Here is a 17,152-nt window from a genome sequence, read left to right as displayed (position 1 = left end):
AGTGTTTACTATACCTGTATATCCAACAAAAAGATTCATATAGAGACAGCCACCATGTAGTCTTTTCTATTTAAATCCAATTCCTTTAAGAGTATATAATTGTGTGTGTATGTTTGTGTGCGTGCGTGTGTGTGTGTGAGAGAGAGAGAGAGAGAGAAAGAGAGAGAGAGAGAGAGAGAGTAAAAGGTAAAAGGATACGCCACACTTAGCTTTACATAAAAGAAACTCATGCAAGGCTTGATATGAAAAGGGCACTTCCCTTAATAAATTTTGCTTTTTGTAGTGCAGTGACTGTTAGTGGTCTCCAGTATTGAATGCATAATAACTGGTCTTGTAGCAGCAAGTAAACTGTTGGCATCTGGGCACGGACACAAAGAAGAAACAGTTTGGTAAGGCAAGCCTCCTTTAGCATGTCTTGTTCCAGTTTTTAAGCTTTGTTCATAAATGCTGTATAAAAATTCAATAAGAAAACAAATAAGGAACATGTGTGTTCCATTTCGGCCTATTACCTATGGATTTAAAAATTATCATCTGTTAGCTACAGAGGGCAAATTAATTTTCAGAATAATATTCTGTGGAATACAACAGCAAAAAAAATAAAAATAAATTTAAAGTGACAAAAAAATAAAATAACTTCAGGGCCGTTCGACTCCTGCATAGGTTAACCAGAATAACAAAATTAATGTTTCAAATGAATGTTCCAAAGAAGCTGCTTTGTGTCCCACTTATTTTCTTTTTTATTCTTCCTACAGAGCATAAAGCAGTATTCACCTGGACATTTACTGAGGTTTCATGCATTAGTTACTGCCAACAATAAACTTGACCAACAATTCTTTTTATATAGCTGTGTTAACAAGCATTAAAGACCAATTTGTATAAGCAAAAGAAGCATTTTATAAGACTTTATAAGTAATTTATATATATATATATATATATATATATATATATATATATATATATATATATATATATATATATATATATATATATAAATTACTTACTTTATTATATTCTTGCTTATTAATTCTTCATAAATTCTTTATAATTTTTTGTGCTTTCAGTAATGTACACTCTATTATACTGAAGCAAGGAAAATAATACAGGACATTTGTCTTTTGCGGGATTATATCTAAAAAAAAAAATCAGTTTGACAGGTACGTATAGTTTAAGGTGAGAGCATGTCTTTTGATAGTCAGGTTCAAAGTTCAGAAAACACGTTCCATTGTCATTGTCTGGTCTGCACCTGTGAAGTACAGCAAGACAAGTTTAGACCTCACAATCTCAATCCTCCCCATTTCTTTTGAGAGGAAATGACCCAAAGATTCCCTAAAGGTACTTGACAGGAGAACTGGAAATTTTATCATTGTTTACTTTTTTTTTGAGGCATTTGTCACAACAAATGTATAAGTGTGTAAGTGTGTGTGTGAGTGTGTGTACATGTGCATGCCTGTGCTTGATAGTTTTTTCTTAGAGAGTCCACTGAGATCTACACAAATCACCCTGAATCAATAATAAGCCACTAGGAAATAAATAAAGAGGTCAAATTGCCATATAACCTTTAAGATGATGCTGCAAATTATGATTGTTTAGCTTATAAAAAAAACAAAAGGGGGGGGGGAATCAACTGATTTCTTGAATATTGTGGTAAACTCTGAGTATTTATAACATTTAAGAATACTACTTGTTTATTAAATAATAATTTATTAAAAGAATTTAAGGCCAAGAAATGCAATAAAAAGCATACAATTGATATCAGTGATGAGGACTGACTTTATCAGTGTTTAGACTGACTTGTGCAGTTCTAAATAACATGAATTAAACATCAATGAGCAAGGTTAAAGCTTATATATTGTATTATTTGATCTTAGCGCACTTCAAGAGATTGGTATACTTGCAGGTGACTAACTATATCTAGTGCATTAAATGGAGCTGAAGGGTTTTTTGTCTTTGTTTGATCTTTATACATTTTAGTTACACCCTCAACATGTATTACACACACCCTGTTGTGGCTTGTGCTTTTAATTGACTAGTACACAAGCAGTTAAGACATATTTCAAGGTAATACATAATCACACACATAGTCTGTGTGCAAAACAGCAACCTTTATGCCAGAGAACTTTATCTACACTCCCAAAAGACAGAACCAGTTCAAGGCCAGACAGTCTTTGTTCAGAAAATACTTGCTAATTTTCGATTGGCTTGGCTATGGTTCAGTCATATGTCATGCATGTTACCTGGCTAACCACAAAACCAGTATTCCAAAAAGCGCACAAGGCTGTGGGGATTAAAGCCGTCTGAGCTAGTAAGAAGCTCTAAGAGTGTCTAAGTGGATGACCTATCTGAGCAGTGATAGGAGACGCTGTCTAGTGTTAATGCTTCTCAATGCACTCCTTGTTTTCTCTTATCTGTAGTAATTAAAACATTTAAATTCTTGACGCAGAGCTCAGGGAGTGAGATATCAACTTGTTGGGAAGTATCCTGAGGAAATGTAACAGGTTGGAGGATATCAGACTTCTCGGCAGGCCATCTATGGCCAGTGGAGTGGAGAAATATTCACAGCACAGTGCCAAGAAACACCATGTTCCCACACTCACAAACTTATTGCACAGCCAAAGAGGGAAATTTCTTTTCCTCAAGCTTTTAGTCATAGCAAAGCAATGGCATTTTTATGTCAATTTATGATTCTGAATCCCATAACATGGCCTATGATTCACTTGTTCTTCTTAATAAGCCACTTTTCTGAACATGTGATTCAGAAATACTCACGTTTCATTTAGGCAAATTTGAGGTACACACATCAGTAAGCATGCATGTGCTGGGTGGGCCGATTTGTTAAGCAGTCATGCAGTGACCTTGTCTGTGACCTTCTCCAGTGCTTTAGGAAACATTAGTGAAAGAGAGTATTTCAGTTGTGTTCCATACTATGGAAACATCCACAAGAAGCTAAAGAGGAGGGCTCAGATCCTCATCACCTTTTTCCATGGAATTAAATCCTGATGACACTACAAGGCTGGTGGGGATTAACTGAACAAAGAGGAAAGGTCCAAAGCGTTAATAGTTAACTTTGTAATTCTACATTCTTAAGATTTATATTTTACCACTTGCATTGAATTTTGGTCACAAAATAAAAATTAAACGTGCCATTATATACAATTAAACAGACTGTTTTTTTTTTTGTTTTTGATTAAGAAAATAGAGCACTGGGTAATGGATTCAGTGTAGCTGAGGGGAGTTCATCTCTTATGGTTTTTACTGTAAATGTTTACATTCCACGATACAGTGATGTTATCAGCTAATAGTTTCTGGAACAGTCCGAACAGCCTTGTGGGACGGATTTTTGAGTTGGGGGTGTAGGCAGTATGGAGGAACTTATGTGGCTTAGAAGACAGGGTCACTGGAAAGCTGTACTCTCTCCAAACAAAGGTATTAACTGCAGCCCATTTCCTTCCTCTCTCTTGCCCTTTGCTGAGCCTAGGTGACCACATTAATTCCTTTACCACAATGGTGCTGTGAGCTTCCTCTTTTAGTCCCTATGCTCTCACCTGGAAGTTCATTGGCTTAGCAGATCTTAGATTAAAGTGTGTGTGTGTGTGTGTGTGTGTGTGTGTTTCTACTTTTTTAGACATTTAATTCTATAGTAATTAAATCAGATTTCTGTGCTTTATTTCATTGTGCAGTGAAAATCTTTGTACAAGAACATCAGCACACCACAGCAATAATAAGGTTTGGTTATGTTTTTTCATATCTTTAATAAATTGGTTAGTCAACAAAATTTTTCAACGAGAAATATATCTAATTGTACGTTGGTTTAAATGTCTCTATTTATGATTACAACAATCTCTTTGTTCAATGCGTTTGGATGCTTCTAAAACAGAATTTACTGAGAAAGCAAAACCCTTGAATTGTGGGTCTCACATTGCCTTTTTGTCACACCTATTTTAATTCGCTGGCAAATCACATGGGATTACAGTGTCTGTTCTTTGTGGTGTAATTGCAGGGATTAACTATAAAGTAGGTAAAAGTGATCCAGTCATCTTGAGACCTTTTTTTCTAATTTGTCAGCTGTGAATTTGTGTCTGTGTGCGTTTGCATGTATACATGTGCGTGTGAAGTGCATATGAGCAGGGGAGGTGGGGGTGGTGGCCCAAGGCTTGCTCACACTGGTCTACACAAAACCAGAAAGCATTGCCCTTCACATTGAAATGAAGTGTTTGCATACTTCTCTGCTATGCATTTTTGCATAAATGCATACATGTGTATGGAGAACGTCATATAGGCTTATGTATATATACACACACACACACACACACACACACACTCACACACGCACACACACCTTTAATATTTAGCTTATATGTATATTTGCACAAATACACACACAAAACGCTGTATGTCATTTCTGTACCATTAGTTGAAAAGTGTAAGAATTACAGAACATTTTGTGCCCTGATATTATGAGAGAGAGAGAAAGAAAGAGAGAGAGAGAGAGAGAGAGAGAGAGAGAGAGAGAGAGAGAGAGAGAGAGAGAGAGAGTGTGTGTGTGTGTGTGTGTGTGTGTGTGTGTGTGTGTGTGTGTGTGTGTGTTTGTGTTTGCATAAGTGTGTACAGGTATAAACCAAAAGAGACACATCAATTCAGAAAAATCTAAATGCTTTTGATCTATCTATTTTCAAAAATATATATTGATATAAAAAAAACCACCAATAGAACACCATCATTATTAAATTGCTATTTTTTTATTCAGTTGTTGTATTAAGAAATTATAATAAATTAATGTAATGAAAGTGAAACTTCTTGGAAAAGGTGTATTGTTGTGAATTTAGGTCAAGCCATACTGACAGGTTTTGGGAGATCGCTGAGTTCAAAAGGATTTTTTTTTTTTTTTTATGGAAATACATAAATCATATTTAAATAAAATTATAAAAATAAAATGTGCTGTCAATTTGTTTTTCTACTATGGTGGATGTGTTGTATTGTTCAAAAATTTATCATTTGGATATTTTAGCTTGGACACCAGAAGTGTGTGTTAAAGTGTGTATATCTATATATTTTTTCATCATTAGGGAGAAAGATTATAATGTAGTTATTCAAATAAAAATGTTAATGTACTTTTAAAAAAATACTAAATTTCCTAATCTACATATCAGACCTTATTAAACATGTTTTTCTACAAACTTGCCTTGGTGTGTTTTTTTCTCTTTTTTTTTTTTAATTTCATGTTTGAGTTGTCCTTCTGATTGTTTTTTTTTTATTAAATTTTTTTAATTTTTGTTATCTTTTAATATGTTGCTTTGATTCTGTCGGGTGGTGAATATTATGAATATATTTGTTTGATGTGTGACAGCTTTTGATTACTTTTATTACTACAAATAATGCAAAAAGTTGTCATTAATGTGTCGGAGTGCGCTGCTTTCACTTCGTTATAGAGCTGTTGGCCTTTCAACAGCACATTATTAATGTATTCTGCCAAACTGTTTTGAAACACTGACATGGTCTATTGGCGGTATCTGAATCATGGAGCTGCGTGCAAAGGCCTCTTAAGCTTACTGGCTATGAATTCAGATATACTTATGAACAATAATAACACAATTAATTGTATTAATTTTCCTGAACATTTTGTTTGTATTTTTTGTTTTTGTTTTAGAATTCCTTCATATTCTTTCTAAAAGACAATTAGCTTCCTTATCAGCTATTAATCTTAATAGCTCTATATTAGACAGGTTAACTGTGTTATCACTGTATAAGAATATATTTGACATTTACAATGTAACAATTACAGTGCTACATTGTTTATTATTTAGTTTAATCGTGGTTTTCCAATTTAAATTCGTATAATTTATATACATGCTGTGAAAAGCATCCAGATCAAATTGTATTCATGCTCATGCCTCAGTTAGGCTTACACGATGTTAGACTTGTGAATAGAGGGCAGTCTGAAGATAAACTGAATATATCCGTCTTTTAGCAGGACATATATATGCGTATAAATACATACATGTTTATGCAACTCATTTAACAACGAGAATAGGATCAGCTGTGCTGATTGCTGTAAAGACAATATAATTTGCTTTGTAATTGAAATACCTGTGACCACTTTGTGCTCAGAAAATCTGCCATAAAATTATTGTTATTGCGTATAATAATTATCATTTTTTTATTATTATTATTGGTGGTGGTGGTGGTGGTGTAAGTGGTGAAGTTTTACTTTATGCTTATTTAGATAATTTTCCTTTTTTCCCCCTTTTTTTTTCTTTTATAAAATTGGTTTTATATTAATTAACCCCGTGCTGTGTTTTCAATATCTATCTATCTCGTGATGTGAACTGAGTAAAGATAGCAAATATATATAAATATATTTCATAAAATATATTCTGGAAAAAATCTATTAATTTGATTTAGGAATGCATCAAAACCATTTGATATGTATTAGAAGGAACATGATTTCTAAATTGGTTGTCCGATCGAAGAAGCGATGGACTGTGAATTATAACATAGTGTTATAGTGTTACGAACGTATTTTAATATTATGTTCAGTATGATTTATTATTTTTGAAAGATAATGGTTACTGTAAATGTGTGGTGTTGTCAAGATATTTTTGTTAGAACAAATTTGGAATCCTTTTACATAAGCAGGCATATATAAAATCTCTCTCTCTCTCTCTCTCTCTCTCTCTCTCTCTCTCTCTCTCTATCTATCTATCTATCTATCTATCTATCTATCTATCTATCTATCTATGAATACTTATGTATATATATATATATATATATATATATATATATATATATATATATATATATATATATATATATATATATATATATGAATATGAATTATAAAACTTTAACAAAAACATTATAGAGATCGTAAAATAATTGTGCACGTTTTTAGTTAAATCTAGAATATATCTCCTGACAAAAATAAGCAATTTTTACAACAATTTTTAGTTCCAAAATCATCCCTCGTCTATGGTGCATGATAAATTCAAATTATCCTCCATTTTATTATTGCTGCCTAAACAAATAAGCTTTATAGCGCTTATGTATGAGCTGTTTACTTTAATGTAATAGTATTCATTCAGAGGATGTGTTACATTATCGAGCTCATTTCTACACGATTTAAACATCTTTCTTGATTTGCTTAAGCAGGGTTAAGGGATGTAAGCGAGGGAGGCTTAAAATTTGCCTAAAGCACAAAAGCATAGCAGGACACAAATATCTACTCTGAGTCTTTAGACTGCCATCATGACTTTTCTCTTAAAAAAAATAAAAAAATAAATAAAAATAAAAATTTACCAAATAGCACCTCAGGTTTTTTATCACCTATATAAAGTGACATTTGACATAGAATGTGCTTTAGGTTTATTTATTGGTTAACTATGCCAAACTACAAATAAACCCATTTGGATGGATCACACACCCAGTTATTTCAGTGTCGAGGTACAGTTTGCAGAGTAAACTTTTCATATGACAGCGTATCATTACTGTACATGATTAGTGTACATTATTAGTGTACATTATTAGTGTACATTATTAGTGTACATTATTAGTGTACATTATTAGTGTACAAAGGTGAAAGAAATCATTCACAAAAGGCATAGAAAATTCGATTTGATCAAGCCGTCACAAACAGAAGTTTAGGCACTTACTTGCATTTGTTAAATACATAAAATGTTGTTTTCATTTCTCAAAAACAAAATAAAAAAGTCATCGTTCAAGATTATATCTTTGGAGTCTCATCGAGTATTTAGCTAACAAAATTACCGATGTACGCGCTTTTCCGTGTCCTAAAATCATTTAGAATGAAAACCAAACCAAAAAAAAAAAAGAAAAAACCCGTCTCGCTTGATGTGAGTGTGAAGCAGAAGAAGGAGCTCAGTACATGTTTCCATTAACCGCGCTGTTCGAGATCCAGGGCTGGACGCAGTACATGTAAGGGCAGCACTGGTATGACTGGTACAGGCGCAAATAGTGAGGCGGGAGAAAATCCTCCGCTCCGTACTGCCTCTGGTCGTCTTTCACAAGCACTCTCACCGCGACTCGCTTGGCCAGCGTGGACGCTGAGGTCGCTGCCAGCTCGGCAGCCATCTGCCGCCGTTTCGTCTTGTATCTGCGGTTCTGGAACCAGATCTTCACCTGGGTCTCGGTGAGTTTGAGCGCTCCGGCCAAGTGTGCGCGCTCCGGGCCGGACAGGTAGCGCTGCAGGTTGAAGCGGCGCTCCAGTTCGCACACCTGCGCGTGCGAGAACGCGGCGCGACACCGCTTCTTACTGGCTTTTGGATAATGATCGGCAAAAGCGCAGCTTTCCTTCTTGTCTCTCTCCAGATCTAGAACTTGCACATTGAGATCTGTGTAAAAACGGATAAAAGTGATTAAGTGCGCTTAATCTGAAGACTTCGCTGTGGGTGGAAAACCTTTGCGCATCTCTCAGCACGCTTATCTCCTAAATGTCAGCTTAGAACCCAATGTTAAACAAACGACTAAACTGGAGAGATTAGTGCAGTATATAGACTACGGAGCTGTGCTGTGATAAAACGCAGTAAACATTATAATCATCATAGAATTATAAACTCACATATATCTTTTATATCTATTTCTTCTCTCAAAATTGTGAACTTACTTTGTCTGCTTTCTGTGTGTAATGTCTCCTCTCCTGTAGACTCCTCTCCACAGGATTGTCTGTCCGATGATGTGTCAAGGTCGTGCGCACATGGAGGGACCCTGCTGTGTCCGTACACGATGCTCCCCTTTCTGTCTTCATCCTTATTCCCACCCTGATACTGAGTGGATCCTGGACAGCTTATTCCTTCTACCCTCCCGAGAAGCTCAGCCTGCACAAGTTCCTCGCTGTATTCCTGTGGGAGTCGATTGCTTTTCTGAGAATCAAGTCCTCGATTCAAAATGTTATGTATTAAGAACGAAGAGCTGTCGCTCGCCATTTACAACATTTATATAACCTTCGGGTCAGAAATATAATTCCTCAGAAATGTAAATGGTACGTGAATGTCCCAGATGATTTTTTTTTGTTTTTGTTTTTTTTAAGACGCAGACCCGGGCTTTCGCTGGAAGGATTGACGTAGTCTTCCACATTTACTTTGGTTTAATTGTGCTGAAACTCCTTCTGGGCCAATCAACAAGCAATGTGTCAGAATAAGTCATGCCTGCATTAACACTTTCTCCACTTCTATAGAAACCGTGCGCCAATGCGCTTGCTTAAAGCCGCGTAGCTCCGCCCACTCAACCTCTTTCCTCCAGAGCTCTCAGAAGCAGGCCTGTTTAATCATAACCACAATTTTACAGTTTTTTCACCGAATTTATTGCCATTCATTTTTTTTCAAATTTAATTCACCTTATCAGCATCTATCTATCTATCTATCTATCTATCTATCTATCTATCTATCTATCTATCTATCTATCTATCTATACATCTATATATATATATATATATATATATATATATATATATATATATATATATATATATATATATATATAGAGAGAGAGAGAGAGAGAGAGAGAGAGAGAGAGAGAGAGAGAGAGAGAGAGAGAAAGAGAGAGAGCATTTAAAGAACTGACAAGAAAACAATTGCACACTGTATAGTTGCTTTATATACTGCACACAATATTTTAGTACATATTCTTGACTATAGAAATGTATAATTAAGTTTATACGTTTTATACCTTTATATGTTAAGGCAGACTATATAAATTGATACATCACAGTATGAAGAAATACAGGCCTGGAGTATCTAAGATCTTAGCGTCTCCTACTGTCCGCAGTCAGCACCTTTGTCACCTCTCTTCTTCCTATCTAGAAAATATACTAATCCTGGTGGATTATGTCGCTAAATCTGAATATTGTATGGCCTAAATCTATATTAGCATATTATATATTATATTATATTATAATAATTTTTTTTTATGAGGAACCGTCCGCTATAGTGACGTTAAATTACCCAGGAAAAACATAAACAAATACAGACGCTCAAAATATCGGTTTTTATCAGTGAGTCGCGTTATTTGGGTCGGCTCACAGAAAGGAACCGAGTCTTTCGGATCATGGCATTTTCTTTTCTAAACCGGGCGAGTTTTGAGGAGTGACTTGCTTTATAGATGACGTCACTAACATTTTAGTCTTTTATCAGTAACTATAGTTCTTTCAGACATTAATCTTTATATGAATTCATGTAAATTAATTATGGAAAAAAATTATTTCCTTATTAACACTTGTACTAACACTCATGTAGGTGTCTACATTTTTTTGTGTGGAAAAATACAGTTAATCTACTGGCACTCAATTGAAAACTAACAAATAAATATAAACATACACCTGTTTGCCCTATTTGTACTTTGACCAAATATGGTTACCACCATTTGAGCTGTATGTGCGCTCTGGAACCTGTGTATCACATCCTGATATGCTTCATCTACTTCAGGGTTCAGGAGGAACGTTGTTTCATTTCACTGTGTAATGTGTCAGCTATATATGGTTAAAATGACAATAAAAGCTTCTTAACTTGACTCTTCTGAGACTTTACTGAACATATAGAACATTCTGCACTTCTGACTCATCTTTTGTAGCATTGTATAATCTTACATGTATACCCTAAAACATTTTCACTTCCCCAAAACGAAATCCCACTGTATTTTTTTTACAAGAATCCCTTGACACCATAGTATTGTTTGCTGATCTTAACTATCAGCTTTATACTGATCAGGGTGGTGAATCTGCAACGTATCAAGGAAACACTGATCATGAGCAAAAACATCCATTGAACAAGGCCATACAAACCATGAGTCGACAATGTGACCCACTGTACTACCACCACAGTCTTGAAATTTCTCTAAATAGCCTGCTAATCCCAGTTCAATTTTGTATTTTCACTTTTTATTTAGATTTTTTTATCAATACAACTTAAACCCAAATAAATACACCTAGAAGAGAGTGGATTCTTTTTTGAGTCTGTTCATTTCAAGATAGGGACTTTATATTATTTCTATTATTATTATTATTGATGTTTACTAATGAATATATAAGCAATATCATTAAGCTGTTAATAATAGTTACTCAAAAGTATATATTATTATTTTTTTATATTATTTATTAATTATATATATATCATTATATAGTATAAGACTACATACAAATGCAAATACAGTATAAGATACAGCGAAATACAGTAAAGATCGTTATCCCTCACTGTGAGAATGGATCTGTAGGAAGCAAGAGTGGAGCGCCACCTCGTGGTTATCAATAGTATTTAAGGTTGCGTAGCCGGTAGCCATGTTAAGTCGGTAGAGGGCGCACACTTTCACATTTCCAAGCAACCCTCACAGAGTAGTCTCTCGAGTTCTTTTACATTCACTGGGCCCTTGGGTACAATCAGCCAACATGACAGCTATGTAATTTCCAGCTCAATTTAAACAAACAGTCAAGAGATTAAAACAATATTATACATTTAGGATAGTCATAATAAAAAAATCAAAACACTTTTTAAACAACCTTAGTTGTATAGAGACTAAAGGCAAAATAACACAAAGAGATTGTGCGCTAACAATATGATTTGATTTGATTGTTTGCTTTTATTATTATTAAATCCTCATCCCATTAACCTTCATTGTCTATTGGAAAGCAAGCACGTGGTCACCGCAACACGCACAACTGCACCCTGCAAAATCACCCAACAGAAAACTGTATTATTTTAAGTTTCAGGAATGCCTACTGGTTGTTTTCTACTAAAATTTATAAAACAAAAATTGCTATTTAAATTCATTGCATTAAATAACTAGTGGCACCAAAATGACTTATGTGTCGGTGCGTCCGGTTTACTATTCTTCTGACTTTACTAATATTAAAATAAAACTTTATGTAAAACCAGTTATTATATATTTTTAAGAAGTTATTACACGTTTATTCATTTCCCTTTGTGATCGAACGGCTAATGAATAAATATAACAAAATATAGATGTCTTCTCCTGTTTTCTTGCGTTGCGCAAAATTAAAAGTAAATTAAGTTTCCAAACTCAAAACTTATCCTGGAGTTAAACGCATAAAAAGCGCATAAAACACTGGGCGCTACAAATTAAACTGCATCCGGGAATATATACAGTGTTTAAGGAGAATATATAATACGTTAAATAAACAAAAAAAAAAAAAACCTATAAATATTTACTAGTTATCGGCATAATGTTTTAGGCGCGCTCACACACACACACACACACACACACACACACACACACACACACACACACACACACACACACACACAGTTTATTCAAAATTAAATTATATTGTTGTTTTATATTTTAATAATATTTAAACATCTATTAATGTTTTCTATGCATTTTTACCTAACAACGGTTACGCTTTTATTTATTTTTACTTAACCAATTAAATAATAATAATATGTATTATATAATAATAATAATAATATTATTATTATTATTATTATTATTATTATTATTATTATTATTATTATTATTATTATAATCAAATGCACATTTATATATTTGGGGTTGATGCATTTTCGTTTAACTACTTTATGCTAATGGTGGATACGCGGTGAATATTCTTGCTCCATGTATTGTAGTTGGAAATCCAGTTCCAGAGGTGAATCCACTCGGACCCAGGATCAGCGAGGTGCACAATGAGTGTGTAATCTACTCCTTTACGTACATTTAGAGGAGAAGCATCAAGTGGCCCACACTTACAAGATCTCTACTTAGATCTTAATTCAAATACTGTGACCTCAAGGAATTGTTTATCTCCCATTTGCAGCATAAGCGACTACAACATAAACACATATTTGTGCATCGAGTAAAACCTAATCACCATATTGGGCTTTGCTATCTGCTGCTCGTGTTTACTCCCTGAAGAAAACAAGGCCCTGAAGTGTCAGGTGTATCCGCCGTCTAGCACAAAATACAGAATTAAACACTCCGCTCTATAGCTGGAGCTGTCTATTCACCTCATTTATCCTCCTGCGAAGGAATAAAATATCCTACATAAAAACAAGTATAACTTTATTGATCTTGCTGCTCTGAATTATGAATGACGACTTGGCTTCGAAATAATGTGGTCAAATGTTATCTGACTACTGCTCTGAGAAAGTCAATGTTTAGGAAACTCCATGCAGCCTAAGCCTGATGGAAGGGCTCCTATCTAGTCAGAGATACAAATCATGCGAAGAGGCTATGTGTGTGTGTGTGTGTGTGTGTGTGTGTGTGTGTGTGTGTGTGTGTGTGTGTGTGTGTGTGTGTGTGAACGCGCCCCGGCGTCCCGAGGCATCGCCGCTCTGTCGCCAGCGCTATTTACACTCAAGGGCCTGGTCCACTTACCCTGACAACAGGTATGTCCTACCGGTAGTGCACTAGTCAGAAGAAGTGGTCATCCTTGCTTTCGGCGCAGACAAGGTCTTGTCGACTCTTTGTTTACATTTCTATTAATCTCCATTAAAAGCTCCGGGAAAAGGCTAACTCCTGCAGGATCAGCGCGGCGCGGTGGTAATAGCTCTAACACGCAAGCAGCACATTTTAATCCAGTTTGTCATTAGAGCTGAAATTCAACAATCAGGAATGCACTATTTAAAAAAGATGTAGCTTGGAATAACACAAAGCAATTCGATGCATATTTAAACATCTCTTTGCACAGTGGTAGAGACTGAGTTTGTACATCTAGAACGAATCGACTGCACATGAGGTCACTTTTATCGCAAAGCTACAATCGCGTCCAGCTGAATTACCCAAAACGCTGATATTAATGTCCACTCTTTATGTCTGTTTAGGTTCCCAGTCGAGCTTCTGCTTTTCGTCAACAGGCCTCGTGTGCGCCTGGCCTCTCTCAACCTAAATAGCCCATACAACAACTGTCTCCATGCTCGATCGGCGAAAACGCAAATGAATCAGTGGGAAGCTCTGGGAAGCTTGGAAACAGAGTGCACTACATTTAATCACAAATCGGAGCAAATATACTGACATGGCTTTATTTCATAACCACTCTCATGCACAGGGAAGCAGGAAACGAGCTTTTTTTTTTCCTTTTTAAAATGGCTGCAGGCCTAGTAAACTTTATACACTGACACTGAGCTTGGTGTTCCTTCATTCATTCCGTTCTCCATCTGTTCGCACAATACACACACACACACACACACACACACACACACACACACACACACACACACACACACACACACACACACACACACAGATATATATATATATATATATATATATATATATATATATATATATATATATATATATATATATATATAATTTTAAATATGTCTCAATGCATATCGACTGATGGTAAACGTGTCGAATTGATTTTAACACTTACATTTCCAACTTTAAGATAGTAACATAGGAACCCAAAAAACTGAGCTGGAGATCCAGTATTATTCTCGCTATAAAACAGGACAATTCTTTACAAACATATATGCACATTTTTTCTTTCATAAAAAAAAAATTAAAAAAAAATCTCAAACTCCGAGGCATAACATCTGTCCAAATAACGTGTTTAATGCTGTCGATATTGTAATTCCAAGGTACTAACTGTAATAATTTTTTTTTTATGTGCATGCGTCCTCATAATCCTTTAAAACTTTTATTTAACATTTGGTCCAACGCAGGGTAATAATGATATTGCAATACTATGAAATCCCCCCCCCCTCAAAAATACTTCATGTAAATAACAAAAAAATAAAAATCAACACAAAAACAACTTAATCTACATGTAGTCAACATGTTGGACGTAATGACATATTTTAGACTACATTCTCAATAGTAACGTGTCCCAGCTGATCTGTAGCGTGCTGCTATAGTCACAATACAATATACGTAAAGGATTGCTATTGGCGTAAAGCTTCTTATTCAAGCCTGTACAGAAGGCATGTGGAGGTTGTGGCGCTACCACGCCCGGATGCCCTGCAGAGGTCCTTGGCATGATGAAACGGAAGTCCCTTGTGATGACTGCGGCTGGGAGTGTGTTCCGAGATTATTCAAACTCATGGACATTAACGGGTTGGCGCTTGTGTTTGCTGGCAGTGTTGGCAGACTAGGATACGAACAATTGTATGCGTTTGTATATGCGGCATTATTATAGGTTGAGTAACCGTTATAACCGTACGGGTTGGACCCCACAGCGTAAGTAGCGTTATAATTCTGTGATCCAGCAAGACAAGGTTTGCCATCCCGAACTAAAACCGGCACTGCCACGCGTCTCGGGGGGGGCGGATGATGATGATGATGATGATGATGACCAGCCATCTCCAAGCTTTTGTCTTGACGCTGGCGCTTGCATTTGTATCTGCGGTTCTGAAACCAGATTTTGACCTGGGTGGACGTGAGTTTCAGAGTGTTCGCCAAATGTTCTCTCTCAGGAGCAGAAAGATAACGCTGCTGCTTGAAGCGCCTCTCCAACTCGAAAACCTGCGCCTGGGAGAAGAGCACCCTCGGCTTCCGCCTGGCTCTCTGCCTCTGAGCCCTGTCCGGATCCGGGTCCGAGACCAGCTCACAGTCCGGGGACCTCACAGCAGCACCACAGCTTTCTGCAACACACACACACACACACACACACACACACACACACACACACACACACACACACACACACACACACACGGAGAGGGAATAGTAATAATAATGATAATAGTAATAATAATAATAATAATAATAATAATAATAATAATAATAATAATAATAATAAACTACCACAAGTTCAAATTACGTATTAATTGATTGATAAAATACTGAAAACATTTCCGGCTTAACAGTAAATCCTGCAACAAAATTGTATGGGCGCAAAGCGGTTTGTTTTATTTTTAGCTTTAATTTACCCTAATATTCACATTTCAATATTTAAAGCCAAGCTGTTTTTATATCTTCACTTCTTTATTTTCTAACAGTTTTTTCACATTTTTTTTTACATTTTAAAAGCTAAAAAATATATTGTTTTAAATCAGTGTTTTTGAAAGTGTAAAGCACTCACTGGTTTCCTGCTCTTCGAGATCGTCCTCTAACTTTGCGTCTCCGACGTGTCCCAGAGCAGGATGGACAAACATGGGCGGAGAAAGGCTGCTTTCCACCAGGTTGTCCTGTACAGTGAGGGCGTTAAGGAAAGCCATCCTGTCCTCGCTGTCTGAGAATCCGGGGCTCTCTGCGCCTCCAAGTAGGCAAGATGGTGGAGTGTGAAAGCGCTGCTGCTGTAAATCCGAAAAGGGCGCGTGCAGAGGCAGAGACTGGCCGTGTTGGTGGTGAGACTGCTGGTGAGACTGCTGCTCCAGCTTTAGTATGTCCTTGACAGAAAACGGGGTTGACGTTACTGGGCTGGGAAGCATCATCGGATTCCTTTCAGCGACATCTAGAGTGTTGAATTGGCGTCCAGAAGCACCGAATCTTGATTTAAAAAAGATTTTAACTTTAGAACAGGCAAATAATTCATGAGATCAAAACCGCTCTGTGAACTAAAGTTCCATTTTTATCGGGGAAGAGCGACAGAAGCGCGCGCAGAGGGAAGAGCAGGGTCAGACCCCTCGTGAAAGCATTGCGCTTCGAGACGCTGCTGTGTGTTTTGCAGCAATTTCTTGAAGTTGTGGCTTTGCTTGCTGCTGGTGATGTCATGCTCCCGGGGCGGGATGAAGGCTGAACGAGTGACGAGCAACTTTGCTCTCAGTACCAAACCAACTAGATCACAGTTTCTTAATCTGCCTGAGTAAAAGAAGCTCCTATTTGACCGCAAAATGTTAGAGTAAAGTAAAGTGTAGTGTTGGGTCTGATATATATTTATATATTTTTCAGTAGCCTGCATTTATGCCTTTCAGGGATGAACAACGGTAGGAGAATACAGGTTTTCTTTAGTCTTAGTGATATGTGGCAAAGTCACACAAACGATGTCCAGACGGCCTTAAATTGATTATTATTATTATTATTATTATTATTATTATTATTATTATTATTATTATCATTCTCATCATCATCATCATCATCATCATCATCATCATCATCATCATCATCATCATCATCATCATCTACTATAGTAGTAATAGTAGTAGTGGTGGTAGTATTGTTGATGATGTTGACGATGATGATGATGATGATTGTGGTGTAAGTATACTACTAACATCACTAATAATTATTATTATTATAATGATAATCA

General features: G+C 36.0%; 2 protein-coding genes across 2 annotated transcripts; both read right to left on the bottom strand.

Moving 5' to 3' along the window:
• Positions 1 to 7,347: 7,347 nt before the first annotated feature.
• On the bottom strand, positions 7,348 to 9,285 carry nkx3.3 (NK3 homeobox 3). The gene is made up of 2 exons (XM_083538996.1): positions 8,618 to 9,285; positions 7,348 to 8,345 (listed from the first exon to the last, which is right to left on the bottom strand). The coding sequence occupies exons 1-2, from the start codon at positions 8,934 to 8,936 to the stop codon at positions 7,873 to 7,875; spliced, it is 792 nt and encodes a 263-aa protein (XP_083395122.1). The 5' UTR covers positions 8,937 to 9,285; the 3' UTR covers positions 7,348 to 7,872.
• A 5,211-nt stretch (positions 9,286 to 14,496) lies between these two features.
• On the bottom strand, positions 14,497 to 16,879 carry nkx2.3 (NK2 homeobox 3). The gene is made up of 2 exons (XM_083539494.1): positions 15,986 to 16,879; positions 14,497 to 15,545 (listed from the first exon to the last, which is right to left on the bottom strand). Exons 1-2 carry the CDS (start codon positions 16,335 to 16,337, stop codon positions 14,905 to 14,907), a joined length of 993 nt encoding a protein of 330 aa, XP_083395620.1. The 5' UTR covers positions 16,338 to 16,879; the 3' UTR covers positions 14,497 to 14,904.
• Positions 16,880 to 17,152: the final 273 nt, after the last annotated feature.

The sequence above is a fragment of the Silurus aristotelis genome (assembly GCF_946808225.1).
Source record: "Silurus aristotelis genome assembly, chromosome: 4".
NCBI classification, from domain to species: domain Eukaryota; kingdom Metazoa; phylum Chordata; class Actinopteri; order Siluriformes; family Siluridae; genus Silurus; species Silurus aristotelis.
The sequence above is the reverse complement of the archived record's forward strand: the minus strand, read 5'-3'. Positions and strand labels throughout refer to the sequence as shown.